The sequence below is a fragment of the Vitis riparia genome, chromosome 9, assembly GCF_004353265.1.
Source record: "Vitis riparia cultivar Riparia Gloire de Montpellier isolate 1030 chromosome 9, EGFV_Vit.rip_1.0, whole genome shotgun sequence".
Classification (NCBI taxonomy): Eukaryota; Viridiplantae; Streptophyta; class Magnoliopsida; order Vitales; family Vitaceae; genus Vitis; species Vitis riparia.
In genome coordinates, this window is record NC_048439.1 from 432,748 (window position 1) to 456,499 (window position 23,752).

The 23,752-nt window shown below is 34.3% G+C and overlaps 4 protein-coding genes across 9 annotated transcripts; 2 read left to right on the forward strand and 2 right to left on the reverse strand.

Moving 5' to 3' along the window:
- Positions 1–31: 31 nt before the first annotated feature.
- LOC117922392 (17.4 kDa class III heat shock protein) lies at positions 32–1,046 on the reverse strand. Of its 2 annotated transcripts, XR_004652485.1 has the most exons (3): positions 677–1,046; positions 215–581; positions 32–167 (listed from the first exon to the last, which is right to left on the reverse strand). XR_004652485.1 is itself a non-coding variant. In XM_034840531.1 (2 exons), exons 1-2 carry the CDS (start codon positions 899–901, stop codon positions 324–326), a joined length of 483 nt encoding a protein of 160 aa, XP_034696422.1. In that variant the 5' UTR covers positions 902–1,046; the 3' UTR covers positions 32–323. The 2 variants fall into 2 exon arrangements, 1 of the variants encoding a protein (XP_034696422.1); XM_034840531.1 differs by having other exon boundaries at positions 32–581.
- Positions 1,047–10,755: 9,709 nt separating this feature from the next.
- On the reverse strand, positions 10,756–11,094 carry LOC117922368 (auxin-responsive protein SAUR71-like). Its single transcript, XM_034840501.1, has one exon. The coding sequence runs from the start codon at positions 11,092–11,094 to the stop codon at positions 10,756–10,758; it is 339 nt and encodes a 112-aa protein (XP_034696392.1).
- A 1,079-nt stretch (positions 11,095–12,173) lies between these two features.
- LOC117921593 (probable complex I intermediate-associated protein 30) lies at positions 12,174–17,318 on the forward strand. 4 transcript variants are annotated; one of them, XM_034839520.1, is made up of 8 exons: positions 12,174–12,417; positions 12,656–12,778; positions 13,190–13,303; positions 13,721–13,771; positions 13,883–13,974; positions 15,564–15,644; positions 15,858–15,956; positions 16,832–17,318. In XM_034839520.1, exons 2-8 carry the CDS (start codon positions 12,727–12,729, stop codon positions 17,018–17,020), a joined length of 678 nt encoding a protein of 225 aa, XP_034695411.1. In that variant the 5' UTR covers positions 12,174–12,417; positions 12,656–12,726; the 3' UTR covers positions 17,021–17,318. The 4 variants fall into 4 exon arrangements, with proteins under 4 accessions (XP_034695411.1, XP_034695413.1, XP_034695412.1 ...); XM_034839522.1 differs by having other exon boundaries at positions 12,174–12,414; positions 12,720–12,778; XM_034839521.1 differs by having other exon boundaries at positions 12,175–12,417; positions 12,722–12,778.
- A 2,789-nt stretch (positions 17,319–20,107) lies between these two features.
- LOC117922520 (dnaJ homolog subfamily B member 6-like) lies at positions 20,108–23,065 on the forward strand. Of its 2 annotated transcripts, none has more exons than XM_034840651.1 (6): positions 20,108–20,366; positions 20,619–20,712; positions 20,881–20,948; positions 21,975–22,031; positions 22,122–22,373; positions 22,491–23,065. In XM_034840651.1, the coding sequence occupies exons 1-6, from the start codon at positions 20,262–20,264 to the stop codon at positions 22,644–22,646; spliced, it is 732 nt and encodes a 243-aa protein (XP_034696542.1). In that variant the 5' UTR covers positions 20,108–20,261; the 3' UTR covers positions 22,647–23,065. The 2 variants fall into 2 exon arrangements, with proteins under 2 accessions (XP_034696542.1, XP_034696543.1); XM_034840652.1 differs by having other exon boundaries at positions 20,120–20,366; positions 22,487–23,065.
- Positions 23,066–23,752: the final 687 nt, after the last annotated feature.

Consider the following 23,752-nt stretch of genomic DNA (forward strand, 5'->3'; position numbering starts at 1 on the left):
GACCTGAACTAAAACCCTAACACGCTCAACATGAAGAATAATTGGTAGCTTAACAAACTTGGAAAGATCAGTACATTTACCCTGTTCAAGAATCTAAACATTGGCACATTTGCAAGCTAGGCTTGACTACATTTCCCCAACCAGACCAAAGGAGCCTTCCACCACACCTTGGCATACATTTCCCCAACCAGACCAAAGGAGCCTTCCACCACACCTTGGCATACAACCCGCCACAACCCACAATCCCAACATCTACCCAATATTACCAAACACAAAATGCAGATACAGGGAGAAACTCATAGAATCTAATTCATCCTCTTCCTCTATGCTATGTTAACCTCAACTGTCTTGGACTTTGGAGGAGGAGGATGCTTCTCTATGACAACAGTCAAAACCCCATTCTCACATTTGGCACTGATTGCGGAGGTGTTAGCATTTTCCGGCAGCCGGAACTTCCTCATCAGCTTCTGGGGAGCCCTCCTTTCAAGCCTTACGTATTTGCACCCATCCTCCTCCCCATCCTCTCTCTTCCTCTTCCCATGGCTTCTGATTACCAGAGTATTGTCATCTTCAACAGTCACCTACAACAAATTCAATCGAATCCAGTGAGGATTGAAGATTGAGGATTAAAAACGAATGATGATTCAAACCTCAAAACTCAAAGCTTTTAGCATACCTGGATATCAGATTTGCAGAGTCCAGGGACGTCCATGTAGAAAAGGTACTCTTTGGGAGTGTCCATGATGTCTGTAGGAATGGTGGAGAGGCCCTTGTGTTCATGGGTGTGGTGTGATCTTGAAGGAAATGCGAATTTATCTATGGCTTCTGGGAAATTGAGTAGCTGGCTCACAGTAGCGGCCAAGTCCCCATTCAACACATCCAGATCTGCCACTGGGCTCATCCTCTCAGTTTCAGAAATCACTATTAAGGCTCTGCGTCACAATTAAAACAGCTCAAGCGACCAAATGAGAGAAAATGCAGATGAAAACAGTTGATTCCAGAGAAAATGGTTGGGAAGTTGGGAATTTAAAGTGCGACAGTGGAAGCTTCGGGAGAGGAATGGAGTGTGTTCTGCGACACGCCGGAAGCATCCAGAAGAATCACGAGCCTCTTCAAGGTATTGTTGGACGCGTGTCTCCATATGAGACCTTGATATGTATATACGTGGAATCTTGATATGCATATACGTGGCCCTGGTCAATAATGAGAAAGTCCTAGAGCAAACCATATTAAATATAATGTATATATTTTTAAGAGAAAGGTTGGATATTAAAGCCCATTAAATCTTTCCAAATAAACTTTGGGTTAAAGCTTGGCGGTGGCTACAATTTTTTTGGGCTAAAGCCTGCTCAAAATTTTTTGGACTAGGCTCAAGCTATAGCATTTTATGAGCTTGGCCCAAATTCTAGGCCCCAAGGTTTTGCACTATGCTATGGTAGGAATGACAATGAGGTGGGTTTTTCGGGTGTCCGATCCATCCCTAATGGGACAGATTTCAATTTTAACTAAATGGGTTTGGGATGAGTTTGAATTTTTTTTTTAAACTTGAGCTGAGTTCGGTTATTGTCTTGTCCCACCCTGCCCCATTCTGATTATGTATAAAATTAATTTAATTTAATTTTTATTTTATTATAATAATAAAAGAAAATATTTTTAATAAAATAAATTATAAAAAAATATAATAATTTAATTATTTATCAAATATATTTATTTTAATGTAATTAAAAATTTTAAAACTAATTTTTTTAAAAAAAAATTTTAAAAGTTAAACGGGGTAGAGTAGGACAGGTATGAGAATTTCTCATACCTGCCCCATCTCATCGCGCCCTATCTTGTCTCGTCCTGTTTTATTTTTTAAATAAGAGAGTGATGAGAATTATTTTAAATAAACATGGTGGGGTTGGGATGGGGACGACACATCTCGAATCCGTTCCGTTGCCATCTCTAGTCATAAATCGGGCTCTAAGCCTTAGTTATGCTGGAGAAAATATAGCACAACACGACCGAAATCCTCCTCTTCATCCGAGCCCATTGATAGTTCGATTTTCTCTTGGGCAAGTTGGACCGCCGGAAGTACTTACCTAATTGTATATTTGATTTGAGAAAATTGAAGAAGAAAAATGATATTTGATATGTCATATGGATGGACTAAAAAGATTCTTGTGTAGACAACTAGCAAATGGTAATGGAATTACCTTATCCGATTGACTCATTGCTCTACTTGGTGTTCTTTATCCAATCCCCTTTAGTGCACGTACTTGTTACGTGGCAATAACTTTCTACTTGTTCCCTCATCGTTATCACCACATTGATTTAATGGTGTTGTCCTATTATATACTTGTAAAACATAACGTAAGATAGTGCTTATTTGGAGAAGACTAATCATATAAAATTATTTACGTCAATAAAGAACTCAAAAATCATTACTTTTTATAGTCTATTATATGATCATTATTTATCGATATGACTTTTTTTTGCATTTTATCATTTTTTGAAAAACATGATGTCCAATGAACATAAAAAAAATTTTTATAACATCGATTGTACAATTCATGAACCGATTTTAAAGACTCATGATTTGAATAAATTGACTAATATTGATTTGAAGAGTATCTAATATCAACAAAGAGATGATTAAAAAGATGAAAAAGACCATGAATTGATGAGCTCGCAAGTTCTTGACTAATGTGTAATGAACATATAACATGACATCATTAGGATTCGCCACCTAAGACCACATTCTTCCTCCGAGACTATCAAAACTTACAACCTTATTCTATAATTAGAATCAAATCAATCATTGTTGTGTTTACTTGATATTAGGGTACTATCTTATCCAATTGACTAATTACCCTCAATAATGTTCTTATCTAAGTGAAAATTGAAGTAGAAAAATGATACTCAACATCATTTGTTATATGGATGGATTAGAAAAATTCTTGCTAAGTACCCAAGTGACTAATCAATACCCAACCCAATTGATTAATTAGTACCTTACATTGTATCCTTTCTTCAAAACCATTTAGCACAAGTAGTTATTGCGTGACATTCACTTGTTGCCTTATCAATCTCACCTCAATGATTTAATGAAATTTCCTTAGTGATATCACCTCAATGATTTGATTAAATTATCCTATCATATACAAACACAAACAAAATATAGAATAATAAATGTTAAGAAAAAAAAACAACTTATATCAATTACGTGAATCGAGAAGGAATTTAAAAACCATTACTTTTTATGGTGAGATTATTCACCGTCAATATGGTTTTCCTTTTTTCTCAATACTATATCGTGCATATTGAGAATTGGCCAAAATTTTAATGATATTTAACATCATATTTTATGAACCCATCATATGGATCATCTGAATAATTCACCTCTCAATTCATTTGTGGCACTTAAAATATACATTTTTACCACATGATTCCCCTACAACCTTGTAAAAAGGCCATCACATGGCATCATGGGATTGTCTGCCTAAGACCACATGGTTCCCCTGCAACTACTAGAGCTTTGGACCTTACTCTATGAAGATTAAATTAGAATTAAATCAATCATTTATCATTCACTTGATACTATATAAATTGGCCACTTCTCAACTAATGAATGCAAAAACACCTTGTGCTTCTCTCTACTACTTCTGCATAATTAATTGATTTTGAGAAATACAAAGGTCTAGAAAAAAAAACCTTAAAACCCTAATGCCTGATAATGATTAGTGGCCCAAAACCCTACAAACCTAGACTCATTTCTATTGTTTTTCTTCTTGGGCACATGGCTTAGCCCCCTGAAAATCTCACATTAGTCTAGACATGATATGCTCAATCACATGCTCCCAAGTTTAACAAATCATCACCAAAGATTTGGATCAGATACCATAAGCAACAAAAATTTGGTGGGCCCAAATCATCTTAATAGCATAAAAAAGAAATTATTAAAAAAAATGTTTTTTTTTTCAATACATCTATTTCTCTTTGATAAAAGGGAATAACTTTATATGAATTAGCGGTTTTTTGGTAATTCAATGTCAAAACAATATGTTTGTTGTATTATTTATGACTTGTTTGGGAATAACCGATTCATGGGATGATTGAAATATCATACATGGGATTATAACAATTCTAAGAATTTGGAATAATATAAAGCTAAGAATGAAGTGATTTCTTACTTTTACCAATCTAGGAAAAGAAAAAGAAATTTGACATAATTAAGAGAAATTAATGGTGGTATGCACCATCTAACTACCCCAACTTAATTGTGAGAGTACAGACCACTGGAGATCTAGTCATTGGACCTATTGAAGCCCCCTCTTGGTACTAGTAATTGGACCACACCCCCACTTGGTTGTGTGATTTATTGTTCTCCTCCATGAATCACTTCCATCAAGATTTTGTGTCAGTTTCTTTGATGTGAAAGATAGGGTTTGGTGAAACTTTAGTTCTCCTTATAGTAAAATTTTCAAATTTGAGGAAACCTCACTAAAAAACAAATTGTTTTCGTAATAAAATAACTTGGGATTTTAGTATTGTATGAGTAGCTTCACTTTAAGAACTAGGATTTAATATGCCAACATTGTATGCTAATTGTTGTACCAAAAAATTCTAGAAAAAAAATGTGATGGAAAAAATTAATGAAGAAAAATAAGGAAATGGAGGAAAATAAAAGACAAATGTAAAGTATGGAATGTAACTTGGCAGGACTCAATCAAAATTCAACTCATTTTGGCGAGCTTGAGTAATCATTTACAATACTCATATTGGGTTTGGTTTAAGTTTTTTCAACTCAAATTCAATTTAAGTTAGATTTTATTTAAGGTTTGAATAATTCAATTCTAACTTGAATCCAATTTAATATTTTTATGATATTTATAAATATTCATTTTCTTTTAAATTTTTAAGAAAAATGTTAAATTATATTTTATCATATACTTTTTATGTTTTTTCTTTTTATAAAGATATATAATTATTTTTTTGTTTTTTTATTTCTATCTTGAAATTTTATTATATTAATTTATTACTTAAATTTCATATAAATATATTAATAAAATTTTGAAAAACATTATAGATGAATTTTGAATTATATAACTCAATCAACCAACCAACTTGACTCAACTCGAGTTTAAATAAATGAGGCAAAATCGGATTGAGTTGGACTCACATCGATTGTTTTTCAATTTGGACTGATTATGAGCTAGCCAACAAACCAACTAACCCGTTCAAGTTACAACCCTGATATATCATTTTTCTTAATATATTTTTTTGCTTTTCAAAACCAAACTTATCTTTGAAGAGGAACCTAATGTAACCTAGTGACTTATCTATGGTCCTTTATTCCTCGTAGGTTTCACTAATGACAATCCCTTGCTCCAAACGAAGCCTTTGTGTTAGTACAAAATACAAAGTATATTTAATTCACTTAAAATTATAAATTGGAGAAACCCAATTCAGAGTCAAATTTCTTTTTGGTAATAAAGGAGCTTTGTAACTTCTATGGTGGACAAAGGTTGTTTCACTTTGAGAGTACCTTTTGGCCATGGAATGGAACAAAGATTAGGTGTGTTTTGGAAGCTAGCAAAACCCTAAACCCAAAACAAAAAATAAAAAAAAAAACATTACAAAAGATGGCAGACATGGACGTAAATAGAGAAAAGAAACAAGGACAATCTGAGAATGGAGATCATGACCAGCAAACGCCAAACAAGGCGCAGCTGGTTTTGCCTCAAATATCCCAGCTGGTATCGAACCCTTGGGCCCCTCATTGGTCCTCACTTTTATATACGAAACTTCTGCTTCCTCTCTTCTCCACAACCCCCCACACCTTCCCCTTCAACAAAAATATGGCCAAAGGTGGGAAGCTAACCATCACCAAGCTCAGGTCCGCAGTCCTCAGGAAGTGGCCCTCCATGGGCAAGCTCGGGCGCTCCACCAGCAGCGCCATAGCCGCCGTGGACGGTGGCGACGGGGAAGGCCTGAGGCCGGTCTACGTGGGCAAGTCGCGGCGGCGGTACCTGGTGCGGCCGGAGGTGGCGGACCACCCCGTGTTTCAGGAGCTCGCGGAGAGGTCCACCGACGGCGGAGGCTGCGACGGGGTGACGGTCTCGTGCGAGGTGGTGCTGTTCGAGCACTTGCTGTGGATGCTGGAAAATGGCGGCGCGGAGGTGGAGTCCATGGACGAGCTCGTGGAGTTTTACAGCTGTTGATCGTGATCCCCTGTGCTCGCCCACACGGGTACATGCGTGGGAACGCATTTGTAACGTTGTAAATTTTTAGATGGTAATAATGATGAGCGGCGTAGGGAGGTAGATAGGATCATGGGAGTAGAATGAGAACCTGTCTGGTTGACCGTCATCTGTTTCGACGGTGAGGATTAACCCTTGTATTTTTTTTCTCCTAGATTTTACTTCTGCTGATGTTAAGGATTGTCGTTTTCATATATGGAATCCAAATTATGCAGAATTATATTTGTTTTTTCCCCATTTTTCCCCTTTTTTTTTCTTCTTAAATTTCAAATCAACCCCTTATCATTTATTTATCTATAACATAATAATTCTCGAAATAATATCCATATTTTCAACTACCATTCATAACTGTCTATAAAAATAATATTAAAAACATTTCAAATTTGTTTTAAAAAATCCAATTTATTTTTATAATAAATTCTCAAAATTTGTGCTCATGTCTTTTAAATTAAAAAATTATATTTATTTTTTTAACCATTTATGTTATCAATGAAGTCTCTTGCCCATATCACAGGGTACACAGGCACTGGTCTCTCCTTCCTTGGCACTTCACGGGAAAGGAGAAGAAATCACCATTCATCTGCCCTTCCAAGTCAATTCCACACCCAAAAACATAACTACAAATGCCCATATCCAGAAATGCAGTCTGAGCCATGTGAAAGCAACCGAGTTTGAAATATTCCCTCAAATTCATGAACTTTCTCTGGGACCAAACACCCCCTTTAAACTCCAAAGACCCCACCCTGCACTAAAGGGCATTGGACTATAGTGCAAGTGGGGCTGAGATATTCAGTCACGGTGCAAATGGTCCACTGGGCAGGCACTGAACCAATTTAGACACCATGGCTTAAAAAAAAACACTTCCATAAGAGTCTTGCTACAATGCCCATTTTCGACATATGTTAAAAAGTGAAATATATCGTGTCGTGTCACGAATATATTTTACATCTTTTTTTAATACTTAAATCTAATTTATAATTTTGTATCTTGATCTCGAATATTTATATCTTCATCCAATAATTTAAATTTCCACGGCCCAAAAACTCTAAACTTTTCCAAATGTAAAAAAGTAACATATTTATATATTTTAAGCTTCAAATGATTGGGTGGTTAGAGATGCTTTGCAACATACAAAGCATCTACGCTTTTGACTTACTAGTTACTATTATATAAGCACAACCAACATGGGCAAATTTTGCATCCATTTAGTATTAAATCTACACAATTTCATAGAAAATTTTAGGAGGGGTACCAATGGGGGTAGGGGAAAAGCCTCTAGGGTATGAGGGTATTTTGGTCTTTTTGCTACAATCGAAGAATGGACCGACCAGCCCATGTGGGAGTGGGGCAATTGGTTGTAATGAGTTTCCATGGGCCCCCGCCCACAGAATCACATTGACAGCCACATGCGTGAGTCCTGTATTTGCAAGTAGACACTAGACTTGAGTGATAAGGAAGAATAGAGGGGAAGGAGCCAAAGGGGGAGTAGAAGGAAATGGATTCTTGGCGTCAGGGGGTCAGTGGGGTCACAGGGTCAGAGGGTCTGAGATACTGTCACCAAGGAGAACAAGTTGGGTGCATCTCTCTGCCCTTTTTCTGGAAAATCCATGGACCGGATCTGGCCGTCACTCCCTAAAATGACAGCTGTGCTGATTAATGCCATGCCAGCTACAGTATGCTGTTATTTACATCTTCTAATCTGCACACACTTCCTCGGCGTCCATGCTTCGGACTAAGACCTCAGGGTACTAGTTTTGTACTTTGTATCTATTGATTCCATATATTTAGGTTTTATTGCTTTTATCAGGTCTTAATCCTATTATTTTGTATCGTCCAATAAGTTGGGTTATCACATTCTTTTATCATTTAGTATCATTTACTTCTGAATTTTAATATACATTTTCAACTATCAAAATGAAAAATTCAATAGGTACTTTTTCGATATCTTAAACTTTTTCTAAGAATCCATCCATAGTATTACTTATATATAAGTAGTTTAATATGATATCAGAACTTTAGGTTTCGGACATTTCGACTATAAAACTTGGAATTTCATTGTGAGTAATTTTAATATAATTGACCTCAAACTTCATAAATTATTATTTCTTCTATTACTAATGTAATCTCATATAAAACTCGGTTGGATCCTTAGAAAATTTAATAGAAATTAGCTCTTTATACATTGTTGGCTTATTAATATCTCACAATTGAAACTTTTAGATAATTTTGCGAGCCTTATTTTTTTCCTAGAGGCAACAAATTCCAAATTCCAAATTCCCTTCTTCATTAAGCCACAAGCAAGTCTGAAAAAGACTATATATATTCATACCAAACCCGATTATATAATTTTATATTTTGGTTTTATTTTTTTGTACTTTGATTTTATTTAGTTCTAAATTTTAATATCTACGGTGAAAAATTCAATAATTACTTCTTCGGTATCTTAAGAGATCTCAACTATAAAACTTAGGTTTCACTATTAGTAATTTTAATATAATTGATCCCCAATTTCATAAAGAATTATTTCTTCCATTATTAATGTAACCTCTTTTAAAACTTGATTGGATATGTTGAAATTTTAATGGAAATTAGCTCATTATACATTGTTGGTCTATTATTAATTATTATCTAACAAGCTTTTAGATAATTTTATGACATGGAAACCTTATCTTCTTCTAATGGTAACAAATTCCAAATTCCCTTCTTCATGTCACATGGAAGTTTGAAAAAGACTATACATGATAGAAGTATTAGAAGACTATACATGATGTAAGTATCCTAGTTATATATTTTCTTTAAATTTTCTATGAAAGTATTGTGCATTTATATTAAATATATAACAAAAAATTAAACGCTTTTTCATATTTTCAATTGTTTTTTAAAAGTAAAAAAACCTTGAAAATGTGTTGAATATCAACATAATCTCAAAAAAAAAAAAAAAAAAAAACAATTTTCAAGTCCAAATTTTGTGAAACTTATTTTTTAAGTTAGTCTGGATAAATCTTGGTGTTTTCCACGTATTTTCTTACAGACCTTTTTTAACATCTATAGCTAGTTTAAAAAACAATTCTTAAAGGTGTCTTTTTAAGATATATTTTCCATGAATCCACAAATTGAATTTATATCAAAGAAGTTTATAAGAGAAAATAAATTCAATTTTTTTTTCAATGGACAGCTGATATGAAAATTATGAAAAAAGAAAAATATATTTTTAGTATAAATTCAATTTTATAGAATTGTAAAACATATTTCTTGAAGAGACACTTTTAATATATATTCAATTCAATTTTTTTTTTCACAATGTAACTATCATGAAAATTGTGAAAAATGTTCATTTAAGAGACATTTTTAGTATAAATTTAATTTTGTAAAATTATAAAAATATGTCTTTTCAAGAGACATCCTTAGTATAAATTTAATTTTTTTTTTAACATATATGACTTATAAAAAAAGTTATGAAAATGTAGTTATTGAAAAAACATTTTTAATATAAATTTAATTTTGTGAAATTATGAAATGTGTCTTTTAAAAAGACGTCTTTAATTTAAATTCAATTTTTTTTTTAATGTGTATCATTCATATGAATATCGTAGAAATGTGACAAAAAGTAAAGAACTATACCATTTGATCCCTCGATCAGCCCAAAAATTGTAATAAAATGCATCATGGAGGGATTTTACCATGAATCATTGATTCTGATTCTATATGACTTATTACCACTTTTTTACCACTTTATTCGGACACGGGATCGGGGGGAATTTTTTTTACTTCACAAATAGGCATGTTGGATCATGCATCTATCTATCTATATATACAGATAGATCAGATAGATCGACCTATAGATTCACACCTTGATATATTTCTACAAATAGTAATGGTATCAACTCATATGGATATGACCATGTTCTATTTGGGAGAATAAAAATAAAATATAAATTGTCTTTCGGAGAGATGGCCGAGTGGTTGATAGCTCCGGTCTTGAAAACCGGTATAGTTCTGAACAAAGAACTATCGAGGGTTCGAATCCCTCTCTCTCCTTTTTCTCGGTGAAGAGATTTTTTTCTTTATTGGTTTTGCCTGGCCCGGTATCATATATCATAAAGGGGAATGGCTCGGCTAGGTGGTAAAGAAACATCTTCTGACATGACAAAAATTACCATGAATTTGGAAACATTTTTTCAATGTGTTGTATTTTAAAACTTTAATTTTAAATTGATCATGATTTTATCAAAAATCCTTTTCTTGAAGGTGGGCATGCAGGACCACAAGTTTCCAAGACAAGTAACCAATCTTTTGTTTAGATAATACCGAAAGGATGACAATTAAGGCTAAGAGACCCATCAATCCTGACACAAGAATCCCAAATAACACAACCAATCTAATCTACATCTTCTTCATCCCACACATTTCTTCCACTGTACAAAGCAATCAACATGACCTGAAACTATACAAACCCCTCCCATAAACCAGCAACCCTTTTTCCCGAGAAACAAACAGAAAATCCTCCCAACTGCTATATTGGTTTCACCCTCTTCTTCTTGGCCCTCACCACCATCCACTTCTCAAAATCCTTAGCTTCATATGGAATCCTAAGAACCCCTTCATTGCAGAACCCATATTCCTCAGCAGCCCTATACAGAAGCTCCATAAAAGCATCCTCACAGAGCGTGGTGGTATGAACAATGAACCGCTTAGTCTCGTCATCGACACCAACACATACAGGGACATAGCCTCTGGGCGCCATGGCTGAGCCCCCAAGCCTCTCGTGGCTCCCTCTGCCTCCAATAATTCTGCCCAACTTGCTTGCTCTCAACCCCATGATTGACCACTCAACGCCCCTGAGCTTCCCCATCACCGTCCTGCCAAAAATATAGGGCCGTGCAGTACTCAAGGGTCCTTTCTATACTGCTGAAACGCCGTGTTTGAGATGTTGATTAGAGATATTTCTTTGGAACAGTGATGGTGATGGGGTTTGGCTTCTTCTTTCTGCTGCATGCCGTGCCCACAAAGCTGATTGTGTCTTCCTCTAATCAGCCTTTTACACCTCCTAGATTGTGCACAATTTGAACTTTTTTTATTTTGATTATGAAAGCATGATGGCTGTTTCCTTTTGTTCATAGTAGGGTGTCGAGGCTCTAGAATGTTCCGGCTGCGTGTACAAAATGTGTACTGAGCTCAATTATTCACCGTACCCAGTAGTAGTAGAGCTTCGGACTGCCAATTTAACCTCTTGCAAATTCCATTGGTAAACACAAGGTCCGACTACAATCCGATCCGGTGCCATAATTAGGTTAATTCGTGTCAAACTTACAAGGTCTAGTAGGGAATTCCTAAACTCGTATATAGTTCCAAGTTTCTAACTTCAATTATCGAGATATTTTTGTTGAACTATCAATTTTCTTAAAAGATGATATTTCAATTATTGAAATATTTTTCTTGAATCATCAATTTTCTTGAAAGATATTTTTATTGAACTACCAATTTTTCTAAAATCAAGACCATTTGTCAAACAAAGTTTTGATGCAAAATAGAATTATTAATTTTTCAAAAAGTTTAAATTTATAGGATTTAGATTTAATCTTTAACAACTTTAACAATTAAAAAACTGATTAAATTATTAGTTTAATATAATTAAAAATTAAGAAAAATTAAATTTGTTTTTTTTATATTATTTTTGTGTTTTTTTTTAATATTTTAATAAAATAAGATATAATTATAAAATAATATTATGCATATTTGAATTTGGATGGATCGACACCGACATTCCCCTCCTTTCTTTATTTAAAATAAGAGAGATTTAATTAAAATTTTAATTTATGGTGATTAAAAGTATGTAACTTAGACATGTAACTAAAATTTAGATGATGTTATTTTTTTTTGTTGAATAGAAAAAGTCAAACTTATCTCAAAATAAAAATATCCATATAAAAGTTATTTACATTTTCCAATTGTATACGATTTGGAACAAAGAGAAACCCAGACCCAGTGGCTTGGGCTTAGGCCATTGGGCCCAACTACGAAAACACGATTCAAAAGCCCACAAGCTACGAGAAACGGGCCATTGCAGACAGTGGTGTTGCAGCGGTGAAGAACGCAAATGAGTTTTGCTCTGAACCCAGAACCCTAGTTCAATTCAAAAAATTTCCCTGTTCTTAGTTCGATTCAGAGGTTAAAGGTTAGTTCAGATCATCTGATTTTTCTCAATTTGGTTGTGTGATTTTTGTTCACTGTTGGATAGTGCGCGCAAACTGTTTGATGAAAAACCCAGATGGCTGTTTGTTAAGGAAGCTTGCTATGATCCAAATTCAAATACTTCAATTTTAGGCAATTGATCCAAATAGTCGAATTTCGAATCCGTCATCGAATGAATCTGCCAATGTAGTTCCTTTTTTTTTTTTTTTGCCATTTTGTAGTTGCGCAGTCTGTCTCCAGTGGTCAGTGGAAGAAAATTGAAATACTTAGTTCCTCCATTGCTGCAGGAGAGATGTCCAGGTTTCGATCACTATGGCAAGCTTCTCTAAATGCAACAAGGAAAGGTACTTTTTGATTTCCGTTTGTTTTCTTAGCGTAGAAAAACTAGTGTCAATTTATTGAAAAAAAAAATGATAATAGGTTTCTGTTTGTAAAAACAGAAAAATAAAATTGATCGAGAAAAGGTGTTTTGTAATACAATTTCACAAAAAAAATTCTGAAAAATTCTGTCAAAAATACTCTTTTTATGTTTTAAAGAATGAAGATGTTGATTGTTTTGATTTTGTATAGACCGGAAACATTTCTAAAAACATAGTCAGAGCCTATTATTTTTTGAGAATTTCTGGTCAGTCTGCGAAATCACCATCATTAAGAAAAAAAAAATCATGACGGGAAGTGGAATTGCCTTTTTGTTTCTTTGTAAAGTTCATATGCATGACTGTTATTCTTGTTCTTTTTTATTCTTCACCATGTAGCTCTCACATGGAATGTTGAAAACTGGATCCCTCCTAGTGAAAGATATATTTTCAATTTCAATTCAAAGGAAGAGCTAAAGAAGTGGCACCTCTATTCAGATTCTGAATACGGAGGTATGGATGCTTGAGTTTAAAGTCTCTGTTGCATGAATATGTATGCTTGAATTCACTTGGAACCAAACATGTGGAATTCAGGATGCGTTATATAGTCAATTTGTTCTTTATATAAGAATACGGTTTTTATTGTTTCGGCCTCTTCCCTTCACAATTTATAACGTGAACTTATGAAATCTGCATTTATAGCCTTACCTAGCTTCATCATTCAGCACATGCTTAAAACCATTTTGGTATTGCACTGGAATTTATCCAGTGTAATTGAAGCATATGGCTGGATTTGATGAAACCTCTTCATTGATTGCAGTTCTTATTTATTTGTTTCTGGATGGTGGTGATTTGCATAGGTTAAAGGCCATGTGATGATTAAAATTTAATAAAGGACTAAGATATTTGTCAATCTATGGTAACTCTCAGGGATGTCGTCAGCGTCTTTGGAGATCATGGATGCTGGAAATGGACTAAGTGGTACTGGCTGAGACATTCTGCATAATCCTTTACGTCTCTACTCTTTAACAATCATTTCATTTTCAATGCGTTTGATTTGTGAATCAATGATATCTTTGTTGTATTTAATAGGAATCTTCTCTGGGAACCTTTCTTTGGATTTAATTGAGGGTTCAAAATGGAACATAAGAAGGGGTGGCTTTTGTGGAATGCGATCCAAGAAGGTGAATATCATTCCAACTTTCTTATGGATCGAAGGATCAGGGTCAGCAATTAATTTGAAATCATTTCAACCATTTTTCAGTAGTACTGTCAAATATTAATGCTAAACTTGCAAAGTTGTTCAGCACTTGGGCTACTCTAGACTACAAGTATTATACTTAAGGGCAATATCTATGTGCTCAGTTCAATTGCATTATCAATATGTCTTGATTATTGGCATTAAGTTGGTCCATCATATAGATACTAAATATTGTTGCATATTTATGCACTTGTTCTCCTTTCATGTTGGTTGTGTCATTGTGTGTTTTTATTATTATTCCTGAAATTTTGTTTTCCTAGTTTTGCATTATATTGACACAAAGGCTGACCTTTCTGTGAGTTGAAGGGCTTTTCTCTAGGTTTTAGTTATGAGCAAAACAAATCCTATGCCCATCCTTGCTTAAGCTGAAGACATCCCTAAAGCAACCCCTATCAGGGGGATAACTTACCCTTTAATAACTGTTTTTTAAGAGTCTATATTTACGTTTGGGTCATGTTTGGTATGTGGGAATGAGGAATGGAAATGAATATTTTGTTTTCATTCTTATTTCTACTTTAATAAGAATGAATTTGGTGATTCTAATTCTTGTGTTTATATGTACCTAGGAATGTAATGTTGGAATGATTATTTGTTTCTATTTCAATATTTGATAATAATGGAGGTATGAATGAAAAGATAAATAAATTGACAATAATAACCTTTCACAGAGTTTAAAATATATTTTTTTTATTTTAAAAAAATTATTTGAGAGTTTTTTTTTTTGGCTAAATAATAAGATTAAGAAAAAAATATTTACTTGAGAAATAAAAATTAACTATAAAAAGTTATAAAAATCTAACGGAGATGTAGGGGTAAAATAGTAATTTTAAGATATTATTTATTATTTTCTATATTAAGGGAATCAAAATACCTCCTGTTGGAGATCATTTGAAATCCCACTTATGAGTAGGATTTCATTTCTACCGGAATTATTTTTTATTTCATTCTCATTGTCATTTAAGTTATTCAAATATAGGAATGGATGAGTAAAGGAATGAGATGTCCATTCCCGCTCTTCTTTCCCTTATACCAAACATGACCTCAAGGACTTAGATAAGATAAGATAATAATACTAAGGCCACTATTCCTGATGAAAGGAAGGAATAGAGTAAGGTCTGGCCTTTACCTTTAGTGCTAGTAGCTAAACATCTATATGCTTTGGGCTCAATCTCATATGGTTTTCAGAGGCTTGAATTAGTGGTTTAAGGCCAGCAGTGATAAGCAACAGTTAAGGACTTAGGTTCATGTTACTACACTGAGTGGAAGAATTAGATTATAAATATTTCTCTCTTTTAACCTTAAGTGGGATAGATAGATAGTCTTGAAATCAGATTGCTGGGCAATGAGTTTTATCTTTTCTAGTAGCTCCATTAAAAGCTATGAATTTTTGCTTCAAATGTGGTGCAAAACAAAGTAGAATGGTTTCATTTTCATGTGAAAACACCCTGCTTATATGCCATTAGTGCATGAACCATTTTCCTTATTTATATCATTATATGTATTTTGCTGCAGTTTGATGGATTCATCGATTTGGAATCTTATGATACAATAGCACTAAAGGTTAAAGGAGATGGGAGATGTTACATTTCTACTGTGAGTTTCTAAGGCTCTGATTGCATCCTGGAAAGAATGAGGGAAAGGAAACAAAATTGCTCAAAATAGCTTGAGAAAAGAATCCAGTTTTAAGTAATTTTCAGTATTTTCCCTTGCTCTTTCAAGATGCAAATGCAATCTTAATATTTTAGATGAGGCCAAACCATCAGTTTTCTTCTGAATAGTCTGAACCTTGATGAAATGTTGGTGCAGATATATACAGAAAATTGGGTGAATTCACCTGCACAACAAGAAGATAATTCATGGCAAGCATTTGTTTTTGTACCAAAAGACAACTGGTATATTACAAAGGCAAGTTCTGTGCTCCTCAAGCTCATTTGGGTAATGTGTTGATATAACAGACCACACTGTCATATTGGACTATCATACTGCTGTAGCTTACAGATTTGAAAAGCAATTCGTGCATGATCCAAGAAACATGGAACCTGCTAATTTTTTGCTCAACTAATGAGTTGCACCTGGGCATGAAATGTACTACTAAGTACTAAGTGACTGCGGTGAAGTCTAGTCTTTGAAATCATTACTTAGAATGACTGTAGTAACGTTAGTTATCACCATAATATGATACATTTGATCTAATAACATGAGCTTGCCTGTTATGGAAGATTCTGCTTTAAGGCATGAAATTTTTTCATGGGTTTATAAGACTTCTTCATTTATTGCATCATGCTCCTTCGCATGTAACCCAGTAATGAGATTTCAGGAAAAACTTTAAAAGTGAATGATACCATGCTATTTAAGGCCTTTTTTGTTCCAAAGAGAGAGAGATAAAAAGAAAGGGGTATATCCATGCTGTTGGGTAAATGAGTTAATTAGTATGATTGGGAAGTTAGATGTACTATAGACATACATAAATCATAAATGATGATTGATATATGATAAATAAAGCATTTATTATAGCCATTTTTGCTCCTATGATGTAGAATACAGAAAGAAGAATGGCAGTACTTCTGTTCATTTTCAAGAATTCTTATGTGCTACATAAAGGATTGATGAGTAGGTTTTGATGGAATTTTTCATTAGAAAAAGGTGTTCTTTTCTTTGATAGGGCTTTATTTCCATAGATCTGAGAGTTATTCTGCTTTGCCATGATCTAGAACTTGTTTTTTTGGTGAATGAATAGATCTTTTCTGTGTTTGAAAACCTGAACAGTGGTGTCTTTTCAGATTCCTCTTGCTCATTACCTACCAACATGGAGAGGAAATGTTATAGATGCAGAGATAGAAATGAATCCATCGCGTATAGTCGGTATGTCTCTGTCTGTCAATTCAGGAGGTGGTGTCCCAGGTGCTACAACCGGGCCAGGCGATTTCAAGTTGGAAATTGATTGGATCAAAGCCTTGAGAACACAATAAGTTCCTTTAGACTATACCACAAGGTATTGAAATTTTGGTTGTATCAAACCATTGCAACTAGTTCAGAAATTTTCTACCTCCAATTCACCCAATAGTAAGTTAACAAACTTTACCGATGTTTTTGGCTACTGGTCAAGTGGGGCTCTGGCTGGATCACCTAAAGCTGCTGTCCTAACTGTAATTGATACATAAACCAATTCAACCAGCTGCTCCAAGTGGGTGTTTCATTTAATGACCCATCAATTGTTCAATAATAGTATCTGAAGAAATTCTCAGTCAACTATAGTTGGTACCTTTACGCGTGTGACCATTTAATGTGTCTGTTTATCATGTTACATGTTACATGTTCTACTCAGAATCAATATCCACAACACAAAGGTGCAATCTTCCTCTATGGACCATTCTTTTATTAGTTGCAATTTAAAGTTTGGCATTAGGATATTTCTGCATATGACTCTAGTAATATTCTCTTTCCAAATGAAGCTCTACCCATGAGTCCAAAACTATTGCAGAGAGCTTTTGAGGCATTGAAGAGGTCAATGGAATATCACAGCTTGTAGATGGACCCAGTGTGACTACAAGTGGATGATTATAAGTAAGTTTTGGTTTCTGTGGATTGATGAAGAGTGAAGACTTGTTAATTTATGCTGTTAATCAATCAAACAACTGTCATTCTATTTACAACTATTTGACAGTTGACACTTAAATTGAGTAGTCACATTCTTCTCTTCTTCGCCTTCTGGAAAGTGAAAATACCAATGAACGGTGTGGTGATAGCTGGGACCCCTTTGGTGTAGCTGGATCCCCACCACCAATGTCCGTACAACCCAAAAGGTCTTTCTAAGATGAATAGCACTTGTGCCTTAAAACTATATGCCCTGGGGACCCCTTTCTCCTCATGTGCCTTTTTCCTTTTCAATTCTTACTTTATTTTTCAACTTCCATCCTTTTCACTCATGTTACTTGGCATGCTAAAGAGTTTTCTGGATAAATTTGCCATTGAAAATGAGATTTTTTTTTTTTTTTATCTGAAGATAAAAATATTTTGAGAAACGATTAGAAATATGGAGTCATAAACATATTTAAAGAAAATGTTTTAATTAAAAGTAATTCAAATGAAAACACTTTTTTTATTTTTAATTGAGGGTAAATAGAAAAGTCCTGAGAGTGGGACAGAAGCGTAAATGTGGGTGGTTGTGGAGACTATCAATGAGATGGTAAGTTGTGGCTCGTGAAGCAGAGAAGCTTCCACCTTACAGCTTTTGAGTGTTGGGCACTGGGCAGTACTTGCCATATGGGTGTTGTTTGTTTTCCTTTTCGGTAGATTGGGGCGTGGTGGTGGGTTGTTTCTACAGTGTTCTTTGAAATTAGTAGAGGGAGATGGACTTATATTATAGGGACTAGGGAGATAGCAGCCAGAGGGGACCAATTAGAAGTGTGTGCGACCCACACTCTTTAAAAAATAGGGATTGATCGTTGACGGTGCCCAAATAAGTTCCAAGCAGCCCCAGGGTGTTTGTACAAATTTGACCAGTCTGCCATTGCTGGCTCCCCCATCTTCTCGTTTCCCCCATACACTACTCTCTACTAGAATGTTTCTCCTGTTCTTATCTGAATATTAATCTAAGGGTCGACTACATCATTATGTAATGAAAAGCATCACCCATTGGGTGTTGTCTTGTGTACTTTGGATATCATTGTCTCGTTCAGTTTATTTTCTATCTTCATCCCATTTGGGTATACCTTAGTCTTATTTGTGTGTATTTTTCCAGAGTTTATCTTGAACAATATAAAAGATATAAACTTACCTTGTGTCTCTAAAGATCGGTAGTAAAATTTTGTTTGATACCTCAATTTAAAAAAAAAATTAAAATCATTATTTTTAAAATATAAAATTTTAAGAATTTTTTTAAACAATTGAAAATATTTTTAAGAATTGTTTTAAATACTTGCCACTTTAGTTTGATTGTTGGGTGTAGCCAAGAAATAGAATCAGAGTATTGTTTACCTCTACATCTACATAATACTTAAAAATACTTCAAATTTATTCCAAAAAACTTGCTTTTGTGAATGCATTTGAGGAATAAAATTCTCTTTAAAAATTCAAATATAAATGATAAATTTTCTCCATTCATTTTTCAAAGTGTCTCAAATTTATTTTCAAAAACAATCTATTTTGATAATAAATTCTTCAAAAACCTTCTTATTCTCTTTGACCCATTTTTTTCATCAAAAATTATATTAAGAAGTAAAAAAATTCATTAGATATAAAGGTGATAAAACTTATTATGATTGCTCAATGCAATAACACGAACCAAATATACTTTTTAGGGATTTGAGTTAAATATCAATAAATTTTAATCAAATTCATGTCTAACACGATAACACATTTAATAAATAAATAATTTTTTAATCAATTTATATAATACGGATTTGATCAAGGTCCATCTAATAATCTTGCTATTGATTTAATTATATATTTAAATTATTTAATTTATACTTAACTTTAGTTATATAATATATTATCTATTTAATAATTAAATAATATTTAAATTTATATTATTTATACTATTATTATTCGCATAGGATTTGGGTTATGTAGTAGAATACTGAGACTCTGAAACGAAACAAAAGACCATCGATGTGAATTGTTAAGCTTAATTAGATGCTAATGGCAAAGTGATGATATTAAATAAATAAAAGGAGGGCATTTGCAATGTGGAGTGAGGGTGGTCCCCACCACTTTTTTTGGTTTTAATGTACACAAGTTATATAAGCTGTTACACAACACATTGCAGAGGGTCACATAAAAAATATATAATTAAAAATAAAAAATAAAAAAACCTGAAAAATCAAACGAACCAAACAGTTAAAAGAGAACTTTCTGGACACATGCCCCTAAAAAATATCTAACCCACACATCTTCAATCTCAGCCGTCCATCACTGCCTCCACCACTCCCGTACCCTTATCTCGCAGTCAATAAAACCACCACCCCCCACCCTTTATTTATAAAATTCCCCTTCTCTAGACTCTTCCTAAAGCCTTATGTCTCCTCTTTCTCTCTCCACATTACGTCTTCCAATCTGTTTTCAGAGCCAAGCATAATAAAAAGATGTAGTAATCATCTTCCACTTCAATTTTCTTTTTCTTTTTCTGGTTTGTTTGTTTGTTTGGACAAACGGATTAATTCGTCGACAAGAAAATTTTCTGTGTTTCTCTGGTTGGTTTCTGGTGCAACAATGGCCGCCGGAGAAGAGAAGAGCAATGATTTTTATGCCGTTCTAGGGTTGAAAAAGGAATGCACCGCCTCCGAGCTCAGAAATGCGTACAAGAGGCTTGCCCTGGTTAGAATTGTGAACCCTTTCTTCTCTTCTAGATTCTCTCTGTTGGGTCTGTTCATGATTTGATCAACTGGGTCTTCTACAAAACCAAAAACAATTCGGAAAAATCTCTCCTTTCCCGGAAACAATCGCATGGGTTTCTGGGTCTTCCCGAAAAATGAGTTTTTTTTCTTTCTGGGTTTTCCCGGGAAAACATGGGATTTTCCCGGAAATTCTGTAATTTTCTTAATCTTGATGGGAAACTTTTCTTGGTAGATGTGGCACCCAGATCGTTGCTCCTCGTCGGGAAACTCGAAATTCGTGGAAGAAGCGAAGAAGAAATTTCAGGCCATACAAGAAGCCTATTCAGGTTATTACAATCCTTAATTTTTTATTTTTTTTCCAATTATTTGTCTAAAATCATTCTTTTAATACCAGAAGGGAAAAATAAAAACAGAAAAGGAAAGAAAATAACAACTTTTCTATACTAATTGGATTCACGGGATGCTGTATTTCCCTGCGATTCATCTGTGTACAGTTCTCTCTGATGCGAATAAAAGGTTTCTGTACGACGTTGGAGCCTACGACAGCGATGATGACGAAAACGTAAGTTTTAACGAAAATTTTTTTCCCTTTTTTAATATTAAATATTTCCCTAATTTTTATCTCCAGAGCTCGCCCCCATGTGGGCTACACTATACCAACAATGTGATTGGTTGTCTCCTCATTTTCACACATCTGTCCAATCAGATTCTGACACGTCTATCTTTTGAGCTGAACTGGACCTCACCTGATCTTAGTCACTAATCACTTTTGTGTCGTGTTTCGTTTGTGATCTTTTTATTAACCCCATTTTTCCCTGTTCCTAAAATTTGGAAGGAATAAAAACGTGGTACTATTTTTTTTTTTCCCCTGTAGTGATTTATTTATAGAAAATGTTAAATTATTATTTTTTAGATTTTAAAAAATGGGAATTCTTCAACTCTGCCAAACAACCCAATCCAAAATGAATATGTTGTTTGTTTTATTCTCGAAAATGACAACGCTTTTTGCCAGGATAAAAAAAAATCATTTCATGGCATTTGGGATGAACCAAACATGTCCTTCATCACCTTATTAGTATCTGTGTTTTCCTCTAGCTGCTTTCATGGTATATGTCTGGCTTTGAACAGCTTAGCTATGCAAAACCCACTTACTATATATGGCAAAACTTGTCTTTTTCATCATCAAACCAATTGGATTTGAATGATAATGAAGGCTATCTTATGTTTGGTTCCCAGGAAATTTATGAAAAAATGCAAGAAAAAGAAAATAGGGAGGAAAAGTAAAAGGAAGTAAATAATATTTTAAACAAATTTTGATTATTTTTTGTAATAAGATCAAATATAAATTTTTTTCTTAGTACTTTCCCCGAAACCAAACATAGTGGAACTATTTTTCTGCAAAAATTTGAACCATGCATGCAGTTATGGATTCATATTATGGCATTGAGGATGTCTTTGAGGTAAGGTTGCTTCCTCCTATGGTGCTGGGGTGGAACAGCTTAGCCGGTTACCCGTTTTTGATACCGATTCATCAATTGATTGAATTGTATAGAGCAACAACTTGTGATGATGAACATTCAATATGCAGGGAATGGGGGATTTTTTGAATGAGATGGCGGTTATGATGAGCCAAACCAAGTCCAATGTAAGCCTCTGTTTCGATCTTATCGGGACATTGCAAATACTGGTAGCAATACTGGTGATGATTTTAATGGCGGGATTGTGATATTGACAGGAAAATGGGAAGGAGAGCTTTGAGGAGTTGCAGGAGCTCTTTGAGGATATGTTCCAAAGGGATGTCGACGCATTCAACTCTGCCTCTCATCACCCCATGAACTCTTTCCCCAGTTCTACTTCCACTCCTTCCTACTGCGAAAGCTCCAATGCCAACAACAAGCGGAATTCGGGCGATATGGGCTCTGGAAGGATGATGAGTGCAGGGGAGTCCTCTGCTTTTGATTCCCACTTTCAGAGCTTCTGCTTTGGGGTTAGTCCATTTCATTGCTTCATTCTTTTTGTTTATCACCTTCTGGGCAGGCCCGGATTGAAGTCTTTTAACTTGGTTATGTCTGACACTGCATGTTTGTGTAAATGGTGAAGACAGGCGGCACGCCAGGGAGATTTCAGGAGGGGGAAAGGAGCAAGAGGAGGAATTCCAGGAGGAGCCAACGGTAGACGAAGAAGAACGGGTAGAAAGCAAAAGGTTTCATCTGGCCATGATGTCTCCTCCAATGACTACTACTCTCATGTTTATACTTAACTACGCAATCATCTAACTCCTAATCATATCATTCCATGGCCAACCAAGCGGAATCAGCTGGGAGAATCACATTGAAACAGCAGAAGCAGCAGCGATTCTGGCCACGGCTAATAGAGAACTATGAAGCAGAGAGCTGCTGCTCTGGACTAGTGATTCAACCCAGCTGCTACTTACAGCCAATTTTGCCATTACCCCTCTGTTCACCATTGCCTCTGGTATCAGCTTCCATCTTCAAAAAAAATGATGCTTCCGCTTTCAGCTTTTAGCTTTTGGCTTTTTGCTTTTGGATGTAAATGAATGAGATTCTCCATTGGGCTTTGCTTAGTATTGTTATTGTTTTCATTAATATTTCAGAAAGAAAAGCTCCATTCATGTCTACAAAAAGTTGTTGACAGTGTTGAAAGTGCTTGCGATGTAAAGATACACCCAATCTCTACATCTAATCAATCAGACATGGACTCAACATTGGTCTGAAATTGCTCCAAATTCAATTTTTGTCCCAAAAAAAAATAAAAAATCAAAAGATACTTTAGTTTGTTTTAAACTAGGATTTTCATTTTCGGGGATTTGTTTTTGGTTCTTGTCAACTTTTTCGGAAAGCCAAAGGTTGTGACACCTTAATAACAAGATAATCAGAATTTTGGATTTAAGTGAAGGGTTTGATGATTATTGATATATGACTTTTAGTTATTTTTTAGTAATTAAGTGGTGTAATCAAATCTTAATTATAATATTATAATATGGTTTGATGACGATGATTTGGTAACATCAGATTAGATAAGTGTTGATGATTATAAAGTAATGGTGATTATGAGGGGTTCTAACAATGATATATTCTTGGTGTGATTTGGTGAATAGTGCCCTTATTTGGTATTTAAGTGGTGCTTGAAATATTTATTTAAAAAAAGAAAAAGAAATTCAAACATAAGAAAATTAAGAAGGAAAAATTAAAAATTGAAAATATATATATTAAGAACTTGTATAGTATGCATAAATACATCATAAATAAGTCATTGAAAAATATTTTTTATATTTGAGTCATGCACACTATAATTAATAACCCTTTTTAATGACTATCAAAAACTTGAATGGCAAGAGAGTGACTC

Excerpts from the sequence above, each read along its gene's own strand:
- LOC117922392 (XM_034840531.1), bottom strand. The coding sequence starts at position 901 with ATGAGCCCAGTGGCAGATCTGGATGTGTTGAATGGGGACTTGGCCGCT. Across the intron at positions 582-676 it reads TCTGCAAATCTGATATCCAG|GTGACTGTTGAAGATGACAA; the intron begins GTATGCTAAAAG and ends AATTTGTTGTAG.
- LOC117921593 (XM_034839520.1), top strand. The coding sequence starts at position 12,727 with ATGTCCAGGTTTCGATCACTATGGCAAGCTTCTCTAAATGCAACAAGG. Across the intron at positions 13,975-15,563 it reads GTGGAATGCGATCCAAGAAG|TTTGATGGATTCATCGATTT; the intron begins GTGAATATCATT and ends ATTTTGCTGCAG. Across the intron at positions 15,645-15,857 it reads GGAGATGTTACATTTCTACT|ATATATACAGAAAATTGGGT; the intron begins GTGAGTTTCTAA and ends ATGTTGGTGCAG.
- LOC117922520 (XM_034840651.1), top strand. The coding sequence starts at position 20,262 with ATGGCCGCCGGAGAAGAGAAGAGCAATGATTTTTATGCCGTTCTAGGG. Across the intron at positions 20,367-20,618 it reads CGTACAAGAGGCTTGCCCTG|ATGTGGCACCCAGATCGTTG; the intron begins GTTAGAATTGTG and ends TTTTCTTGGTAG. Across the intron at positions 20,713-20,880 it reads CATACAAGAAGCCTATTCAG|TTCTCTCTGATGCGAATAAA; the intron begins GTTATTACAATC and ends ATCTGTGTACAG.
- LOC117922368 (XM_034840501.1), bottom strand. The coding sequence starts at position 11,094 with ATGGGGAAGCTCAGGGGCGTTGAGTGGTCAATCATGGGGTTGAGAGCA.